The sequence below is a fragment of the Scyliorhinus torazame genome, chromosome 4 (genome assembly GCF_047496885.1).
Source record: "Scyliorhinus torazame isolate Kashiwa2021f chromosome 4, sScyTor2.1, whole genome shotgun sequence".
In the NCBI taxonomy this organism is placed as follows: Eukaryota; Metazoa; Chordata; class Chondrichthyes; order Carcharhiniformes; family Scyliorhinidae; genus Scyliorhinus; species Scyliorhinus torazame.
Genome location: NC_092710.1, coordinates 306,517,287 through 306,539,055, shown reverse-complemented (window position 1 = coordinate 306,539,055; position 21,769 = coordinate 306,517,287). Strand labels below are relative to the sequence as shown.

Below are 21,769 nucleotides of genomic sequence, written 5' to 3'. Positions count from 1 at the left end.
TGACCACAGGGCATGGAAATCCGTTGCCATTTCACCATGAGACCTTAAGGCAATCACAGCATTGCCTTTGCAACAGAACTATTCATGTTAATGCACAGCCAATAATGTCCTTGTTGTCAAACAGAGCTGCCCTCTGACCTACCAGGAGCAATGGCACAAAAGATCTGTTCCATCTACCCAACTTCCTCAGAAGTGGAAGAAATGTATTTGCCAGGGTCGTCCCACTCGGAATTTCACACTGACTGCTTCTAGAACATAGAACATAGAACAATACAGCGCAGTACAGGCCCTTCGGCCCACGATGTTGCACCGAAACAAAAGCCATCTAACCTACACTATGCCATTATCATCCATATGTTTATCCAATAAACTTTTAAATGACCTCAATGTTGGCGAGTTCACTACTGTAGCAGGTAGGGCATTCCACGGCCTCACTACTCTTTGCGTAAAGAACCTACCTCTGACCTCTGTCCTATATCTATTACCCCTCAGTTTAAAGTTATGTCCCCTCGTGCCAGCCATATCCATCCGCGGGAGAAGGCTCTCACTGTCCACCCTATCCAACCCCCTGATCATTTTGTATGCCTCTATTAAGTCTCCTCTTAGCCTTCTTCTCTCCAACGAAAACAACCTCAAGTCCGTCAGCCTTTCCTCATAAGATTTTCCCTCCATACCAGGCAACATCCTGGTAAATCTCCTCTGCACCCGCTCCAAAGCCTCCACGTCCTTCCTATAATGCGGTGACCAGAACTGTACGCAATACTCCAAATGCGGCCGGACCAGAGTTCTGTACAGCTGCAACATGACCTCTCGACTCCGGAACTCAATCCCTCTACCAATAAAGGCCAACACTCCATAGGCCTTCTTCACAACCCTATCAACCTGGGTGGCAACTTTCAGGGATCTATGTACATGGACACCTAGATCCCTCTGCTCAGCCACACTTTCAAGAACTTTACCATTAGCCAAATATTCCGCATTCCTGTTATTCCTTCCAAAGTGAATCACCTCACACTTCTCTACATTAAACTCCATTTGCCACCTCTCAGCCCAGCTCTGCAGCTTATCTATATCCCTCTGTAACCTGCTACATCCTTCCACACTATCGACAACACCACCGACTTTAGTATCATCTGCAAATTTACTCACCCACCCTTCTGTGCCTTCCTCTAGGTCATTGATAAAAATGACAAACAGCAACGGCCCCAGAACAGATCCTTGTGGTACTCCACTTGTGACTGTACTCCATTCTGAACATTTCCCATCAACCACCACCCTCTGTCTTCTTTCAGCTAGCCAATTTCTGATCCACATCTCTAAATCACCCTCAATCCCCAGCCTCCGTATTTTTTGCAATAGCCTACCGTGGGGAACCTTATCAAACGCTTTGCTGAAATCCATATACACCACATCAACTGCTCTACCCTCGTCTACCTGTTCAGTCACCTTCTCAAAGAACTCAATAAGGTTTGTGAGGCATGACCTACCCTTCACAAAGCCATGCTGACTATCCCTGATCATATCATTCCTATCTAGATGATTATAAATCTTGTCCCTTATAATCCCCTCCAAGACTTTACCCACTACAGACGTGAGGCTCACCGGTCTATAGTTGCCGGGGTTGTCTCTGCTCCCCTTTGTGAACAAAGGGACCACATTTGCTGTCCTCCAGTCCTCTGGCACTATTCCTGTAGCCAATGATGACATAAAATCTGATCACCATTAGGCCTCCTCCAACGATTCCCAGCATTTGCACCACTTACTGACCTGCCTCCCCCCGCCCCCCCCCCCCCCCCACCCCTCCTCAAATACATGCTCTAGGCTCCCTAGGCTGGCAATTTTGTGGAACTACACCAATGAACAATAATTCTTTCTATAGCTAGTGCCAAACGTCATCTCCAGTCGCATTGACTACAAGCCATGGGGCCCAAGGCACCTCGTCATTCACCAGTCCTACCCCTCGGGTAGGTCCGTCACACGGCCTTTGAAACTATGCTGGGTTATTTGGTGTACTGTGAAATTTGGAAACTGACTTGTTTCTCCGCTGACTGCTTCCAGAAAACAAAAACCAAGTCACATGGAATATTTGCATTCCCCAAAGCATTTAAAGTAATGCTCACGGAAATAAAATTCACACCAGGGGAAAGCAGATCGTGATCGTGCTTTTATAGTTGAACAGGGAAGATAGTATTGGCCCTGCAGCGTATATGACCTCCTGCAGCCATTTGTGCCAACATTATAGACGGCCCTTGTACTTAATGCTGGTATCTTTGGAGCTGCACATTGGTGGCAAAGGGTTGGTATAAAAGTGTGAGGTTGGCATTAGCATAAGCAATATTGCTGGTAAGTGGTCTGTGTTGCTTCACACTACCGGCAGGCAAATGTCTACTTTAATACATTTCGACAGCTTAACGACAGTCAGATTTCATCATCAGCAGCAGCAATAAAGCGAGTCAGCAAAATACAACTTATGCTTTCACCACAGAGATAGCAGGCATTCTAACAGCATGTACAATGAGCCTCGAGGTAACGAAGGTGATTGTAAAGGTGCATGTCTCGGAGAAGTAGAGGGGAAGCTGGGTGACATGGCAGAAAGGTCAAAATCACAGATAGGATACAGTGGCTTAGGTGAGGACTGCGTTTCGGGGAGTGGGGCGCAAAACCCTCACAATGCTGCCCATTCACATAAACGCAGAGACAGGCGTTTTAGACGCCACCCCCCTCCCCTCATGTTTTTTAAAAAAAAGATATATTTGAACATTGAATGGTGTTTCAGACTGGAATGCATGTCACATTAGCCAAGTACAGTGTGTTTGGCATTGCGAAGAGTACGTGACATGAAAACAATTGCGTGAGTGTCCTTTTGTATTCCAAACAAGGTTTTATCATTAAAGCTGCAGAAATGAAAATGGGAATAGGAATAAACAATCATGACTTTTGAGCAATTGTTCAGAGAAGTAAAAGTAATTTGTGCTTTAATCCTGGTGAATCCTCAATTGGTCTCAGTGCTGATTCTCACAACTTTTCATTATTTACAACAGGTGAAAAACTGCCTGTCTGACTCACAGACAGTGGGCGCGATCGAACAGCCTCATCGCGCCCGGCTTGGTGATGCACGGAGTCCCTTACATCTCTCGAGAGGCCTCTGGCGAGATTTGTGACACTCTGAACACCTCGCAAGATGTAACGGGATCTGGGGGGGGAGGGGGGGTCGAGATCCAGATTAGGCTCATTTAAATATGTCTGGATTATCCCAGCGCCCGGGAACGAATGGCCTCCCCAGCAAGGCTTTGACCCGCCGCCGTTTAGCACTATTCCCACAAACGTGGACCAGGCGTAACGACACCTGGGGGTGCAGGAGTCTCCCAGGCCAGGCTGTCGGAGGCCCCCGGGTGGTTGGGCACTGGGCAGGATGGTACCCTGGCACACTCGCTGCCACCGGGGCACCTTGGCATTGCCAGCCTGGCTGTGCCACTCTTGCACCTTGGCCTGCTGGGTTGCCAGGGGCACTGCCAAGGTGCCAGTGCCATGGTGCCCAGGTGCCAGGTTGCCCATGCTAGGGATTGGGGGTGCCCTGCAGAGGTGGGGAAAGGGAGGGGCTCAAAGACCCCCTAAGGGGGAGGGTTAGGGGGGGGGGGGGGGGGGGTCCAGAGGACATGGTGGAATGCCCAGAGATTTTTTTAAATACCGCCCTGATCTCCCGTGCAAGGAAATGAGGTAAGTGTGGCCTTGGCGGAGTGTTCCCGGCCCAGGCCAAAGAAAAAAGTCCTGTTTGATAGCGGGGTTGTTCTCGGTGCTGCGAGCTCCGAGAAGCGCTCCGCGATTTGTGCCAGAAACTGGACTGATTTCCCCCCCCCCCACCCTGTTAAATCATGCCCAATAGTTTCCAGACCTATAAATAATAATTACAGGGTAAACTATCACCTGAATCCACCCTACACAAGCACCCCCATGCAGCACTGGAATGAATCTCTGTCAATGCTTACATCTGATTTAACAGAAGGGGCTGGTTTAGCACAGTGGGCTAAACAGCTGGCTTGTAATGGAGAACAATGCCGGCAGCGCATTACTTGTGACAAGCTATTTTCCTTTCATCCTTAAAGCAGATGAAGGTTTATACATAGGAACACCTGAAATCTCCATTAAAACAAGAATAGGCCAAAAACGGAGTCCTGTAACCAGCTGCTAAAGTGCCAACGGAACTCAAAGAATGAAACAAGAATTCAAAGGTAACAAGATAGTTACCTCAAAGTTACTTTACAATGACAAAGGTCCCCTCACTGGGATCTGGTGGCTCCGGTTGACTGAAACATCCAGATTTTACGGTGGAGGTGAGGGCTTGAGTAGGGTGCTCTATCCAAGGGGTGGTGTAGACTCGATGGGCCAAATGGCCTCCTTCAGCACTGTAAATTCTATGATTAATACCCCCATGGATACTGATTCCAGGATACTGTAAACATTAGCTAAAACATTACAGATCAAAACTTCTGCCGTGGACAAAATGCCCTACACCCATTCTCTAACCACAGGTGCAATTGTGTATCAAAGTATGTTAGATAGAATGTTAGATAGGGGCAGCACGGTTTCCTCCCACAATCCAAATATGTGCAGGTTAGGTAGATTGGCCATGCTAAATAGCCTCAGGGTGAGGTTAGGGGGATAGGGCCTGGGTAAGGTGCTCTTTCAGAGGGCCAGTGCAAACTCGATGGACCAAACGGTCTCCTTCTGCACATGAGTCCCCACAGAGGAGGAAAGCCAGGACACACGCCGACACGGGGGGGAACGTACAAACTGCACACAGTCACCAAGGCTGGAATCGAACCCGGGACCCTGGTGCAGCGAGGCAGGGGTGCTAACCACTGTGCCGCCGATACTGATTTAGGTTGCAAGATGTAATTAACATACAACTTAAATTTAAAACCCGGACAAAATCAAAGCGGTGTTGGGAGAATGAAGCAACGCGGCAGTGTATTGAAGAAAGCTGTGTGACCGGTTCTATTCCTTGCGGCTGTGCACATATTTTACTGCAAGAGGTAACATTTCACATTGATGTCGAGTTATTTCTGGCTGCGCAGGTTCGGAGAAAAACATGAATTCTGACTTTCGCTTTTGGTATGTGGCCCGATAGGATAATGTCGTGCCTGTTCAGTTACAGAAGATGCAAAGAGGAAACACTGTTTTATCGTTAACGCCTTGGCAGGAGGGATTGACAATTAAAATGTCAGCACACCGCCCTTTGTTACAATGCCAATGGTGCAACTGCCAAACTGGATCAATCCCACTTTTGTTAAATACCTTGTGTATATACTGAGCAGTATTTCAGTCGGACAAACAGATTCCCCACTTCAACCCAACATTTTGTACTTTCAAAATCATTATTTGTAAATGCAGCTTTTTCCCCTGTCAAATGTGTAAAATTCTAATTTTTCCCTCATTGACTTTCTACACAAGTTCAGTTCCAGCCACCACCATTTAATTATCTCTTTGTATTCTTTCCCTGCTCAAATGTTATTTGTACAGTTATGAGGGGAGGGGGTGGGGAAGTGCTGGTCACTGGATGGGAGGTTATTTTAATATTGAACTGAAAGCACATTTATGCCTTCTTCACAGTCAAATAAAAAATAAAAATGGGGCAGGCCTCTCACCTGCCATATACAATTCTAAACCCAAATCAGAAGTTTTCTATGACAATCATTTTTGAAATGTACAGTGAGTTCCTTTCAGCTCTGGGAGCTTTGCAAAATAAAATGAGGTAGTCTATAAATTGAGTATTTTATGGGGACTGATTGGGCCATTGGTAGTCTTGTACCGACAGGTTCACGATAACGCGAGACCTACTTGTAAGACCAAAATGCACCATCCGCTCGCTAAAGCGGCGATACGGGTGGCGGAGGGAGAAGCGCGAGTGGGACAATGCAGCGCTTTCCCCTCAACGTTAGCAACCCTGACCTAATTTGCTGGAAGGAGCAATAGTTTGCCCCTGCGGTTCCTCTGAACAAGTAAATCGCTCAAGGGGGTCACGCGGAATTACACAGCCGACCCCAACTTTACTGCTCACCACTCTCAGCACTACCAACAGTGGTTCATGACCTGCTCACCCCACTCAAGAAAGTACTTTACAGTGTCCCAAGTCAGGATCGCTGCACCGCACGGAATGTTGGCTGCCAGGAACAACAGCTGCAATCACTTCTGTGCTAGAATAAGCCTCGTCCCTCAGCACCCATGCTCCAGAGGAGGTTTGAAGCAGGCCTATTTCCAGAATAATACTACTTGGCCTGTTAAAAGCCGTCTACAAACCCAAAGCCAAATAACGTCTAATAAAGCCAAATGACAATGAACTGGGTCCATTACGAGAGAACTTTGACCACCTGAAACACACAAAGCTACAGAACAGGTGGTATGTACCTTGGTGATTGCCATCCCATAATATCCAGAAGGTATCCCAGGAAATATTGGCACTCCTCCAATTTTAGCCTCTTCGGCCTAAAAGATGAAATGGCTCCCCGATGTGTGGCCAAATTTCCAGCTCTGGAATTCCCTCCCTAATCCTTTCTGCCTCTCTAACCATGCTTTCCTCCTTTGCGAGGCTCTTCAAGAGCCTACCTCTTTGATCAAGTTTTTGCTGTAATATCTCCTCGGGTATTAAAGGCTCCTGTAGAGCAGCTTGGAATGTTTCATCACATTAAAACCACTTTAGAAAATAAAAGTTGATGTTGTTATAGTCCAGTCAGCATCACCGTCAATAGATACGTGAGCCATGTGGCTGTGCAGGATGGGTTTTTGAAGAGTATAGATTTGCATTGGACAATATAGCAAATCAAGAGTTTTCAGTTCGGGAATAAGGAGATGTTTCTGGCCTTCTGCATCATTCAGCTGGTTTTCCCGGGTGGTATTTAGCAGTCGAAACGGGTGGGACACCACCTTCACGGGTATACCCGACGTCAATAGGCTACTTTGAGAACTTCTGGACAGCTCCCATATCAAATTAGCGCCTCAAATGGAGATTGTGCTGATGTTGCAGTGCAGAGAATAGATTGTCAGCGAAAGTCATGGTTACTGCAACCGCTTTTGGTATTCCCGAAGCGATATGCTTGATTGGATCGGTTGCAGGATTATTACAAATTAAGCTTGGATTATAGAATTACATCCAATTTCAGAGAGATAAACTAAAACTAACTAGAGTACTAAATGGCTTAACGTACAAGGAATGCAGTATGATTATAAAGACCTTCTCTGGGTAGGCCCCCTTCAACTTGTTTCGCAGCTTTTATTAGTTTCTTCCTTTTTTCCCCCCTTGGGAATTCTTAACTGCTGTGGTTTTATTGTGACAAAAAATAACTAACTTATAAAATAGATTCATTTTGTAAGACCTGAATGGCCATCAGTCTGTGCAGTCTGGAATTTTGACATTAAATACTGGATGCATATTCTTTCTGCGGTTCGCCACTGCCGGGCACGAGGACATTCTTGGAATCGGCGTCCAGAATCTTGGCTGCCGTGTCTCCCGCTGACGCTTTCAGCGCCTGCTGTCTCTTGAGTTTCTTATACTGGATCCAGGGGATGGTGCACAGAATGGCCCCCCCCACCATCGGGGGTACACCGGCAAGGTAGAAGGCGAGGTTGTACGTCCCCAGAGAGTCACGCAGAAAACCTGGGAAAGGAAAAGAGAAAGAGGTCGGTATGAGTCACTCTGCTTACAAACGTCACAGGATAATTACAGATGAAGGAAGCCATTCTGGCCCACCTTGAATGATTTATGCATTCCAGAGAGACCCTACAGACTGTGCACCACAGCTTCCCATTGCTTCTTTACTGATTCCAGAGTTTTCCCGCCTGGACTATTTTTCCCAGGCATCTGACCACGCATCGACCAATCTGCGAAGAAAAATTCTTCCTGACGCCCTTCTGATTTGCATTTTATTCGATTGATCTTGTGCCCCCCTTGTCCCGCTCTCACAGTTTAATTCAAAATAATATTCTGGAGCAACCCTTTAAATTTTCTCATGAATCGACGCAAAAGTACTCTTGGGATCCTCATTTCCAGGCAGAATATCCCAGGTTTCTTCAATCTTCCTCCTAGCTAAGACATATCTGTCCTTGTAAACTGGTCACAAGCTCAGAAGGGCGCCATTCAGCCCATCATGGCTGTGCCAGCTGTCAGGAAGAACTCAGCTGCTCCCACTCTTTTACCTTCTCCTCAAAGCCCTGGAATTCCTTTTCGCTTCCAATTCTCGTTCTAAAGCCTCGATTAAAACTGCCTACACCACACTCTAAGGCAGAGCTTAGATTCCATGGGCGGGATTCTCCGACCCACCGCCGGGTCGGAGAATCGCCGGGGGGGGCGGTGTGAATCCCACCCCGCCGGCTGCCGAATTCTCCGGTGCCGGGGTTTTGGCGGGGGCGGGAATCGCGCCGCGCTGGTCGGCGGTCGCTGGCAGCGGCCCCCTGGCGAATCTCCGGCCCGCAATGGGCCGACTGGCCGCCCATTTTCGGCCGGTCCCACCGGCGTAAATTACAACAGGTACTTATCGGCGGGACCTGGCTCCGCGGGCGGCCTCCGGGGTCCTCGGGTGGGGTGCGGGGGGATCCGGCCCCAGGGGGTGCCCCATGGTGGCCTGGCCCGCGATCGGGGCCCACCGATCCGTGGGCGGGCCTGTGCCTGGGATGACGCCAGCACACGCTGGCGCTCCTGCGCATGCGCCAACTCGCGCCAGCCGGCGGAGGTCCTTCGACACCGGTTGGTGTGGCGCCAAGTCCCTTCCACGCCGGCCGGCGCGGCGCAAACTACTCCGCCGCCGGCCTAGCCCCTGAATGTGCGGAGGATTCCGCACCCTCGGGGTGGCCCACTGCCAGAGTGGTTCACGCCACTCCTTCGCGCTGGAGTTGCCCGCCCCAGGTTCTCTTTTTTTTAAATTTAGAGTACCCAATTCCTTTTTTGTTCCAATAAAAGGGCAATTTAGTGCGGCCAATCCACCTACCTTGCACATTTGTGGCGGTGAGACCCACACAGACATGAGGAGAATGTGCAAACTCCACACGGACAGTGACCTGGGGCAAGGATCGAACCCAGGTCCTCGGCGCCGTGAGGCAGCAGTGATAACCACTGTGCCAGCGTGCTGCCCCTAGACTCCAGGTCTAACCAAATACTGCTCTAACAAGGTGTCGTCATGTCTCATTCTTTCCAACGTAAACTGCCAACCGTCTCAATCGGCATTCCCGGATTTGTCACCCGTCCGCCAGTCAGAACAGTTACCCCAACGAACCCAATGCGGGTCCCTCGTTTTTGCAAACCTCTGTCAAATCTCCTCTTGATCTTCTATCCTCCAAAGGGAACAGTCCCAGCTTTGCTTCCCCAATTCTTCATAAAGTGTGGGGACCAGAATTGGGCACAATACTCCAGTTCAGGCTGAACTAGTGTTTATTTTTAAAAGTTTGGTATAGCTTGCTTGCTGCGTGTGCTCCTATTTATAAAGAGATGCCGGCGTTGGACTGGGGTGAGAACAGTAAGAAGTCTTACAACCAGGGTAAAGATTCACCTGAGGAAGGGACTGCGCTCTGAAAACTAGTGATTCGAAACAAACCTGTCGGACTTTTGCCTGGTGTTGTAAGACTTCTTCCTATTTATAAACTCCAGGGTCTCAAGTGTTTTATTAACCGCTTTCCCAACCCATTTGGACACCTTCAATGACTTATCGATGCATACCCCCGGGTCCCCTTGCTCCAGCTCCCACTTTAAAACATACCCTTTATTTTATATTGCCCCTCCTCATTTTTCTTACCAGAATGTTCTGCACTAATTCCAGCTGCCACTCGCCAACCCATTCCATCAGCCCAGCTAACTAGTCTTCTGGTTTATCACAAACCTCCTCACGGTTCACAATATTTCAAAATGGTGCGACACCCAAATCTAGGTAGTTAACATAGATCTAGAGAAGCAGCGGTCCCAACACTGGCCCATAGAGAACTCCTTTCCCTCAGCCTGAAAAACAACAGTTCACCACTTCAGTACTCTGCGTTTACTGTCACTCAGTCAACTTCGTGTCCATGCTGCCATTAATTAACCCTTTTATTCCATGGGCTTCAACCTGATGACAAGCCTTTTATGTGGCACTTCACCAAATGCCTTTTGAAAGCCCTAGCACACCACATCAACGAAACTGCCCTCATCAACCCACTCAGTTACCTTGTTAAAAAACTCTTGTTCGCATTTCCTCGAGCAATCGAGGTCTCCCTTTTTTCTTAATGACCAGGACTGGGGGTGAAGTATTCAAGTGACCAGTTTGGCAATGATGATCTCTGATTTATATTCCATTGTTTGTTTATAGAGTACAGCATTCTATTGATGGCTGCTCCACAATGGTTGGACATGTTGTGCATTGAATCTACTTGGACTGCCAGCTTCATCGTTGGCTACTTCAATCCTATTTTTAATGTTTGGGGGGGTTGTTTCTCCCCCCCCCCCCCCCCCCAGTAGAGCACTTTACACTTCTCTTCATTAAGTGTAACCATCACTGTTCATATTTTACACAAATTATTCTGTCATTTCTAAGGTGGCCTGCTTGGTATCATTCCTCAGCTGATTGCTTTGCATAGAACTTCTCAGTTAGATATAGAAACTGGAGTGGCCCTTTCACCACTCAATGGTAATGGTGTAGTGGTATTGTCACTGGACTAGCACTCCAGAGACCCAGGGCAAAGCCCAAGGATCGCAGGTTCGAATTCCACCCTGGAAAATTGTGAAATTTGAATTGAATGAAAATCTGGAATTACAAATAATGTTGACCATGAAACCATTCTGGTTTGTAGTACAAACCCGTGCCCTTTTTAGGGAAGAAAATCTGCTGTTGGGCCTACACATGACTCCAGACCCACAGCAATGTGACTCCTAAATTCCCTCTGAAAAAACCCACTCAGCTCAAGGCCAATTAGGGATGGGCAATAAATGCTGGCCCAGACAGTGACTTCCACATCCCATGAACAAGTAAAATGCTCTTCAAACCAGTGTCCCTTTGATAACCCTTGTGCTGGTCACCTACAAATAGGCCCTTATTTCAAAAGAAATTTATTGTAGTAAAGCAAAAGGTAAATGATATAAAGACTTTAACACTGACCAAAAGACAAGTTCACTCTGTTCCAGTTAATTGCTCAGTAAATTTGCACAATCTACAACAAACATTATTTAATCAGCCATATATTGATCTTGTCCTTTGTTTCAATGTGTGCAATACACCGGGTCAGGAGGAGAGAGGGAGAGGTTTCCTTACTCATGTCCACAAATCATGCATTCTACAGAAAAATCAATAAATGCAACAAAATCTTTAAGGGTCAGATTTATATATTTCTTACAATCTATAATATACATATTTTTAAAAATAAATAAATAATATATATTGATAATTACTCCTAATAGTTCTGTTAGTTGCTATCTACAAGGCTAGAGATAAAAAGAGAGATTCTCCTGAACCTTTCATATTAGTGTTCAAGGTTGTCGGTCAGTTACCAATGGTGAGAGTCTCACACATTCAGTAGCAATCATATTTCAGTGAATCCAGTAATATTACATTGACGTTGATCACAAGCAGGAGTTAGGCGCTGGCCTTGGCTCTCCAAGGCCAATGTACGAGCATTTTGAAAGACATTGGACAGTGTGGTGGGAGGTGCAAACATCTTCGGTTTTTACCCTGGACAGTAGCAGTTCAGCTGCCTATTTCACACATCATCCAATTTTCAACGTTGATGGGAGACGAAAATCAGGCAGGGGGGTGTTAGTTCCAGACAGAGTGACCACAAGGAAGCGATGAAGAAAGTTTTAATCACACGATAAACTACAATTTACAACTCCACTCCCCGAAGGGTTACCGCCACCCCATCACCCCCCCTACACACCCCCGCGAACCCCCCCGACCCACCCCCTCACGCCCCCCCCCCCCACCTCCCCACCCCCCCAACCTAACCTGCACATCTTTGGGTTGTGGGGGTGAAAGCCACGCGGACACGGGGAGAATGTGCCAACTCCACACGGACAGTGACCTGGGGCCGGGATTGAAACCGGGTCTTCAGCGCTGTAACCACTGTGCCACTCTTGTTAAGGGAAAGCCCCGCCTCCCCTTTAACAGGGAAGCTGGTACTCTACTGAGGTCACAGGGAACCCGAAAGTCCACACCCCGTGACTCTCGTGACGGTTACAACAGTGTGAAATGGCTGGTTGGCGTTACAGTCTACCCCCAACAGTAAAAGTGAAAGTTCACTCCAACAAGTTTAAAAGACGATAACAAGGAGCTGAAAGTAATGAGGAACAGGCCCTATTCATTTCCACAGGTGTATTGGATGGTCAGACCCAATGACTGAGTCACCAGTGTCAGGAAACAGGGACAGTTTTAAATAATCTATATTTGTGGGGATTAGAAGTAGGGAATAGCTTTAAGTAGGTTAAATTTTGTGTTTTTGTATTTTAAAGGGTTAATGATCTCATGATGCCTGTGAGGCAATGAGGATTTACGACATGAGCGCAAATAGGGCTTAAAGGAAAACTAGGCTGTTGCTCAGCAACCAGGGGCCACCCTAGGACAGAAATAATTTTTGAGTTTTCTCTTTTGTTATATCTTTGAGTTTGCTGCAAAGAGAAAAGGAATGGAGGTGACCACACTCTGGATTCTTACAAACGCGAGGAGAAGTTTTATGAGGGATGTTGCTCATACAATCCAGGATGGAGAACTGAAGCCCACGCAAACACTCACTGCTGACGTCACTACAGATCACGTGATGCTTCACCAGCAGGGAGGCATTCTCTGATACATAACAAGTTTGTTTTAAGCAGGACCAAGCAGGTGCAGAAAGCAGGCTCTCCAAAAGAACAAAGAAAATTCCATAATTAGGGAGGTGGGGCAGGAGTATGTCTCAGAAAGTGAGTTAAATTAAAGGAACAAAAAGGCAGCACGGTGGCGCAGTGGGTTAGCCCTGTTGCCTCACGGTGGCGAGATCCCAGGTTCAATTCTGGGTCACTGTCCGTGTGGAGTTTGCACATTCTCCCCGTGTTTGTGTGGGTTTCGCCCCCACAAACCAAAGATGTGCAGGCTAGGTGGATTGGCCACGCTAAATTGCCCCTTAATTGGAAAACAATTGATTGGGTACTCTAAATTTATTTTAAAAATAAAAAATTAAAGGAACAAAGAATAAGAAGCTGAACAAGGTCCTGTTCAGGAGAATTCAAAGTAAAAAGCAGAGAAAGTGCTCGGAGTTTACGAGACAGCTGCAAGAACCGGATTTTAAAGTCAACTAGAGGAGAAGCTAGACATCTGAGGTAAATCAAAAGTTTGGTGGCTTCTTAATACAGCCTGGGAAGCAGTAGTGTTCTTTTGGTATGGTTGGGTACCTGAGAAATTATGTGGAAGTTTGAATGCAAGGCAGAGGAATACTGAAAGGAGAGATTGAAATCCTGGAAATGGATCCTTGGCAAAGGCGCCCTAAAGATGATTCTGAGGCATATTTTTTTCCAAGAGTGACGTTTGATAACACTCGTGTGGAAGTCAGAGTTCCAATGAGGACAGTGGGCTCACAGTGTGACGAGCATCGAGTGGGATTTGAAGAGAAATCCACAGACGTTGTTTTGGGTGCCACCTGCCTCTTGGTTTTAGAGGGCAGGATTTTCCAACACCCCGCACCCAATGGTCCCATCGCTATCAATGGTGTTTCTTGTTGTTCACATCCTCTGCTGCCGGGGAACCTGCAGCGGTGGTTCCCTGTCAGTGGGATTGGATGATCCTGCTGCAGGAACGGTTAGAAAATCCCATCAGAGCCTGGTGTGTCTGACCACATTTTGCCCACTTTTTTCCACATTTTTAGACTATGTACTTACGGAGAACATTAGAGTACAAGATGGATTTTGTATTGTGTTAACCTTACAAATCCATGTATATCCATAAAGGTATAGGCTTGGCAAAAGTGTCATGTATTATAGTCAATCTTTTCTTGTTTAATAAATGCTTAAAAAGTTAATGGGCACTGAGGTGGGCAAAAGTACGAGTACGGCGAGATTATCAGGGCTAAATCGCTGGCTTTTAAAGCAGACCAAGGCAGGCCAGCAGCAGGGTTCAATTCCCGTACTGGCCTCCCCGAACAGGCGGCGGAACGTGGCGACTAGGGGCTTTTCACAGTAACTTCATTGAAGCCTACTTGTGACAATAAGCGATTTTCATTCATTTCATTTCATGATCAGTTGTATAGGTCAAAGCCCCCGGGGGACGAGTCAGATATGAGGGAGTTTTTGGAGGGGCTGGAGTGTCCCACATTAGAAGAGGAGGATAGGGAAGATCTGAGGAGCCAATGGGGATTGAGGAGGTTCGGACGGCGATAAGGAAAATGAAAACGGGTAAAGCACCGGGGCCGCATGGGTTCCGATGGAATTTTATAACAAGTTTTCAGACAGGCTGGCACCGGGAGATGTTGGAGGACGCTAACAGGCCGCTTCTGGAGATGATGGGCAGGCATCTATTTAATTTTTGTTAAAAAAAGATAAGGACCCGGTGGAGGGTGAGTCATATCGGTCAATATCGCTGTTAAATGTGGATGCCAAGATTCTTGCCAAAGTGCCTCCCGCAGGTGGTTGGGAAGAATCAGACAGGCTGAGTAAAGGGTAGGGAGATGTCCTCGAACGCGGTGGTCTCCCCATCAGGAGGGGGAGGGGGGGTGCGGGGGGAAGGAGCAGGCGGTGGCGGTGGTGCTGGTTGTGGAAAACGCATTTGATCGGGAAGAGTGGAGTTATTTGTTTGTGGTGTTGGAATGGTTTGGGATTGGGCCCAAGTTTGAGGCATGGGTCCAATTGTTACACAAGGGATCAGAAGGTGACTGTTCGTACGAATGGGGTAAACACGGGATATTTTCAACTGCTCTGGGGTACGAGACAGGGGTGTCCCACCTTTTGTTTGCGCTGGCAATAGAGTCCTTGCCATTGCGCTGAGGAGCGTGGATAAGTTGAGGGAGATAATGACGGGGTTGGGGGGTGGAGCTTAGGGTCCCCTGTGTGCCAACGACCTTTTATTGTACATTTCCAACCTGATTCCCCTGGTGGGGAATTATAGGACAGTCGGTACAGATGAATGTTTTGCCATGGTTTTTATTTTTATTCCAGTGTTTACTGGTCTCCTTGCCGAAAGCATTCTTTGTAGAATCTATGCAGTGCAGAAGGAGGCAATTTGGCCCATTGGCTGTGCACTGACCATTCGAAAGAGCAGTCTAACCATGTCCACTCGCCCGTCCGCCCTGCACTATCCCCATTACCCTATAACCTAATCTGCACATCCCTAGACACAAAGGGCCAACCCACATAAACCACACATCTTTGGACTGTGGGAGGAAACCGGAGGACCCGGAGGAAACCCATGCAGACACAGGGAGAAGGTGCAGACTCCACACAGACAGTGATGTAAGGCTGGAATTGAACCCAGGTGGAATGGCTGATTTTGTCTGGGCAGACAAGGTAGCTCAGATTCAGAAAACGGTGCTTCAGAGAGGACCACAATCAGGGGGTTGGCTCTGCCGAATCTGCTGCATTATTATTGAGCGGCAAACGCCAAGGGGGTGCAGGGTTAGGGTAGGCAGCCGGAACCAATGTGGGTGAGGATGGAGGCAGGCCCTTGTAGGGGGTCTGGGTTGCGGGAGCTGGCATTGGTGCCACTCCTGTTTGCCCCAGGGACATATTCCGGTAGTCCGGTGGTGGTGGCCACACTGAAGATATAGAGACAATCCCTGGAAAGGCAGTTTGCGAGTTTGGAGGAGTTAGCCCAGAAGTTTGGAATTCCACGGAAGGAGGCCTTCAGGTATATGCAGGTGCGGGAATTTGCAAGGAAGGTGTTCCCGACGTTTCCAGTGATACCGACCTCCTTGTTGTTGGACGGGGTGTTGTCAGTGATGGGGTTGGGGGGGGGGGATTATTTCGGCAATCTATGGGAGGATTCTAAAGGAGGATACGGCATCGTTGGAGGGGGTTACAGCCAAGTGGGATAAGGAGGCAGGGGTGGCACTGGAGGAGGTGCCATGGAGTGAGGTGCTGTGGAGGGTGAAGTCTCAAACTCGTGTGCGAGACTGGGGTTAATACAATTGAAGGCGGAGCACAGTGGTCAAGGTTGTGCCGGCTGTTTGAGGGGGTGGAGAACACTTGCGAGCGGCCTGGGAGAGACCTGGCCAACCATGGACACATGTTCTGATCAAGTCCGAAGTTGGATACATTTTGGGGTTCTTTCTTCAGCACCATGTTGCCGAACTTACACTCCGACTTGGTTTGGTGCCCAGTCCCCTGGGGCCATATTTGGTCTATCGGACCTGCCGGAGCCGCAGATGGGGGGGGAGGGGGGGGGGGGTTAGCATTCGCCTCGCTGATTGCTCGCAGGTGGGTTGTGTTGGGGTGGAGGTCAGCTTCTACCCCCAGTGCCTCAGTGTGGCTGGTGTCCTGCTGGGAGTTCCTGTATTTTGAGAAGGTTAAATTCACTTTGAGGGGGGACGTTTTTTTTTAATAAGAGTTGAAGTCTGTTTATTCTTCACTTCAAAGAGTTTATCACCGTCAGCTGCTAAAAGTGGGTGGGTGGGGGGGGGGGAAGAGCAGGGGCGTTTTTTTTTTTTGAGTCATATATGTATTAGTTGGTAGTGTGGGGGCCCCCCCACACTTTGTGTTTTTTGTTTTCTATGTAAAATGTTAAAAACCGAATAAAAATATTTTAAAAAAAGTTAATGACCATTTACCCTGTCAATCCACATCTCTAGACGAAAACAAAAGTTACAATCTAGTCAGCCAGGGTTCCACTCTGGGATCCTACTGCTCAGTTGTTTCAGCTGGGGTCTTAACACCCGTTTCTCACGATCTTGGGCTGGATTCTCCGATTTTGAGGCCATGTCCCCACGCCAACGTGGGAACAATGGCGTTTTACACCAGAAGAAATGGCGTATAACGGGCACCGATTCCCCGTTTTGCTGGGGCTGGCACGCCTGCTGCATAGAGCGCCTGGCCCGGAGAATTGCCGGGTCCTTGGCAGCGCATGCGCAGGGCGGGGGCCTGCAGCGGCACGCCGTGCTACATGGCGGCGGCCGCTCGCGGACACGGCCCGCAAAATAGTCCCCCCCCCCCCCCGCCAGCCAGCTCGCGCGCCCCGCACCACCTCCCCCAATCCCCTGATGAAGTCTCCCCCCCCTGCCCACGGATCGGGCCTCGCCCGCCTGTGGCGGCGCTGGACTGAGTCAGCAGCCGCTACGCTGTCTTCCCGACGGGTGAGACCTGTAATGGGCCAGGGTTTAGAAAACCCCAAAGTGTATCATGGAGTTCACCTGACCCACAACCTTTAACAGATTGTGGTATGGGGAGCACACAGCCCACTCCACAGGTGTGGTACAGCAGAAATGGAAAAGTATTTTTTAATGCAAAACAATGTTTATTCTATGAACTCAAGTTAACCGTTTTAAAACATACAGTGAACATCTTAGCAACCATCAATTCAAATACAACCCCCAAAGAATACAACACTAAGTAATCCCTCATAACTTCCCAAACAACATCCAGAAGACAGAAGAAACATCTTTCAACAGAAGCACATTAGGTTTACATTCACTACTGAGAACGTTTATAATTCTGAATTCACCAAATGAGCAAGGGATAGTCTTTTGATGGCAGAGAGAACAGCAGTACACCTGCTTGGTCTGGCTTCAGCTCCAACACGGAAAACGAAACTAAAACACACCCTGCAGCAAACAGCCTAAAACGAAAGTAAAAAGTGGACAGACAGCCCAGCTCCACCCACACTCTGACATCACTGCACTAATATGAGCAGCCAAACATTTCTTCAAGCGAGTCTCATGACACCTCCCCCCAAGAAAAAAAACCCAACAACTTCAAGATGGTTGCATTTTTCACCTTTTCACTATCCTTTAAGAAATGCACACAGTAAATATACTTTTTGCTTTCAAAAAAAACAACACACGCAAACAGGTATAATATAGTCCATTTTTTTTTCATACTTCTCCCTCCAACTGAAATCCATCTCGATTGACAGTCTCTTTGAACAAGAAGGTCTCTGCATGATCCGTCCATTTCTCTACGCCTCGGCAGTTCTCTTTAAAGTCAGATACTTTAGTTCAATCTGATCGCAGAGTCCCTTGTAATTCTCAAACACATGAGCATTGGTTATCACAGCTTTCAGGCCGTCAAATGCCTGTTGAAAGACCGCCGTCCACTGAAATTTTCGATGTTTCTTCAGCAAGTCCATCAGTGGAGCAATCACGCTACAAAGCTTTTGCACAAATGGTCAATCAAATCCACTCATGCCAAGAAATCGCATTATTTCCCTTTGTCTCGGAATCGCGGGGCAGCACGGTAGCATTGTGGATAGCACAATTGCTTCACAGCTCCAGGGTCCCAGGTTCGATTCCAGCTTGGGTCACTGTCTGTGCGGAGTCTGCACATCCTCCCCGTGTGCGCGTGGGTTTCCTCCGGGTGCTCCGGTTTCCTCCCACAGTCCAAAGATGTGCAGGTTAGGTGGATTGGCCATGCTAAATTGCCCTTAGTGTCCAAATTGCCCTTAGTGTTGGGTGGGGTTACTGGGTTATGGGGAAAGGGTGGAGGTGTTGACCTTGGGTAGGGAGCTCTTTCCAAGAGCCGGTACAGACTCGATGGGCCGAATGGCCTCCTTCTGCACTGTAAATTCAATGATAAAAAAAAGGAAACTCCTCAATAACTTTTGTTTTCACATCCTGTGTGACCATTCGACCCTGTCCGATTGTATGGCCAAGGAAAGTGACTTGGGCTTTTCCTAATTCACTTTTGGCTAGGTTTATCACCAAACTCGCCTCCTGAAGTTGAGCGAATGACTCCATCAGATGTTTTAAATGTTTTTTCCATGTCTGGCTGAAAATTACCAGATTGTCGATGTATACCGCACAATTGGGTAATCCTGAAACGACTTTGTTAGTTAACCGTTGAAATGTGGATGGGGCGTTTTTAATGCCAAATGGCATAACTTTGAATTGGTATATACCATCTGGAGTCACAAAAGCTGAAATCTCCTTCACCCTTTCGGATAAAGGTACCTGCCAGTAACCTTTAAGTAAATCCAGTTTGGAAATAAATGCTGATTGTCCCACTTTCTCAATGCAATCCTCCAAACGTGGGATAGAATAAGAGTCCGTTCTTGTAACTGCATTCCCCTTTCTAAAGTCCACACACAACCGTTGGGTACCGTCTGGTTTTGGTACCATCACTATGGGTGAGCTCCATTGGCTGCAACCCACTTCAATTATGCCATTTTTAAGCACACTCTCAATCTCTTTGTTAACCTGTGCCAATTTTAAAGGGGTAAGTCTGTATGGATGTTGTTTGATTGGATCTGCATTTCCCACATCTACAGTTGTCCGATTTTCCACTGGCTTATCAACCACAGTAGGCATCACTCCCACCTGCGATCCAGCTATATCATTACCCAAGATACACTGTATTCCTGGACAAGATAGTTTCTCTATTTCTCCTACTACCACTTCACCACTCTTCACTGGACTTTCCAACCTTACCTTATATAATTGAACAATGTTTATTCTATGAACTCAAGTTAACCTTTTCAAAACATACAGTGAACATCTTATCAACCATTAATTCAAATACAACCCCCAAAGAATACAACACTAAGTAATGCTTAATAACTTCCCAAACAACATCCAAAAGATAGAAGAAACACCTTTTTGATGGCAGAGAGATCAACAGTACACCTGCTTGGTCTGGCTTCAGCTCCAACACTGTAAACTAAACTAAAACACACCCTGCAGCAAACAGCCTAAAACGAAAGTAAAAAGCTGACAGACAGCCCAGCTCCACCCACTCTCTGACATCACTGCCGTAATATGAGCAGCCAAACATTTCTTAAAGTGACATTCCCATGACAGACCACACGCGAGCGACGGCGTCAGGAACTCGGCCGGTCGGGGGCAAAGCATTAGGGGGCAGGCCTCAGGCAATGTCCTGAAGCCGTCGATACGTGACGCTGTGTACTCCTAGAATACGCTGCTTTGGAGGGGACGGAGCATTGCGAAAGCAGCACCGCACCCGATGTGGTTGGGAACTTTGATTCTCCGGCCGATCGACAAATGTGATTTCGGCGCTGGTGACCGGAGAATCCAGCCCCTTGTTTTTTTCCTCTCTGTTTTCAAACATTCAGAGTGTATCCTCCAGACGTGAGGTAGCTTGGCTTTTGACTAGTTCCAAGTTTCAAAGCAGGAGGTCATGCCTGATATAATGGGTTGTACAGTATTACCTCCTATTTTAACTTTCCTGCCCTTTCAATGTTGTCACATTGCTCAGGTCACATCTGGAAATGTTTAGCTAACTTTCCTTGTTATCTATTCCGACATACTTCCACCCGGGCCACCCCCCTCCCCCCACACCCCCCCCAACTCCGCCCAGCCCGTTATAACCTAGCGGACCACAAAACGAGAGTGCAGTCAGGACAAAGGTCAGGTCGGCTGTGAAATGGTCTCAATTGTCATGTGCTCCGAGCTCACGTTTCGACTCAGAATGTTGAAATAAAAGCTCCCTCATCTTGGTAACTAATTAATGTTGTTGGCTGCGAATTGATAGTTCCCCCTGCTTGAGAGCCAAAAGACACAAATACTTTAAAAAAAATTAAACTTTCAAAAAGTTTCATGGAGAAAATGAGGGGGGGGGGGGGGGGAAGGGCAGTGACTGTTCTTTCGGAGAGCCAGGCACCCTCAGCTAAATGGTCTCTTATGGTTGTAAACTTTATGATCCAATGAAGAAAATATCTCATGTCGTTGCATCAGGGTACTTTAGTGGCTGGAAAAATAATGAGGCTTCTGAATTTAGTCACATCTGTAAACATGCTCAATCGTCCAGATCCTCCATCCTGCGCCCGTGTGCACATCGCTGGTCTTGTTTAAACTTTTACCCTGGAGCCTTTCGACTTTCTGACAAAGCTCAACTGAAGCCCCTTTCTCATTATGAACTGAAGACGCGCCCCTCAAACTTTCATTTCTCCACCCGGCCGAACACAGCTCACCCCCTCCACCAATGCGACAGCTCACCGCCCCGAGAATGCTCACCCTCCCTCGCATTATTGTCTGACAGTTCGGAAACAGGAAATAAAAACAGAAGGCCCTGGAAAATTGCAGCCGGTCTGACAGCACCTACAAGGAGAGGAACTGACCTAACCTTTCAAATCAAATGTGACTCTTATGAAGAGGGTTCTTCATGTGCGTCAGTGAAACATTCACGGGACATCACATTACCAGCCCCAGTTTGTCTGCCTAATACTTGTATTCCACAGCAATTCATTGCACACAAAGTGTTTGGTCATATTACAGACCAATATACTGAATGAAAACATTTTATCAGCTACATCGCTGAAAATTGAGCATCCCGATAGTAAAATATGACAAAGGCAAGACCTGGCAGTAAACACAAGGAGCTCAAATTTACAGGAAAGTGCATTGTTCACAGTCCCAGCAGCGTCACAACTCGGTAGTAGCTGGGATTGAAATGAGGCCCACCAAGATTGAAGATGGGTGCCCCAGACCCAGTTAAATCCTGAGCCTTTTGGCTGGCAGTGGAGGGCGGCGAAGGATTGGGTTTTTGGAGGCCAGACAGAGATGAGTGGGTATTGTCTTGGAGGGGTGGCACCCCCCCCCCCCCACCCAGTGCACAGTTGGCACCCCCCCCCTCCACTCCAGCTCGCTCTTCCGCCAACTGCCTTCAAACGCTCACCAGCAATCCACTGCCCAGTAT

At 47.7% G+C, this 21,769-nt stretch overlaps 1 protein-coding gene across 1 annotated transcript in view; it reads right to left on the bottom strand.

The window, feature by feature from the left end:
- Positions 1-1,147: 1,147 nt before the first annotated feature.
- Positions 1,148-21,769, bottom strand: part of LOC140411050 (monocarboxylate transporter 10-like) — a 268,489-nt gene continuing 247,867 nt past the window's right edge. The window contains exon 6 of the mRNA XM_072500036.1: positions 1,148-7,651. Within this exon, the coding sequence (XP_072356137.1) occupies positions 7,410-7,651 (242 nt within the window). The 3' untranslated portion in view covers positions 1,148-7,409. The remainder of the gene's footprint in view (positions 7,652-21,769) is intronic.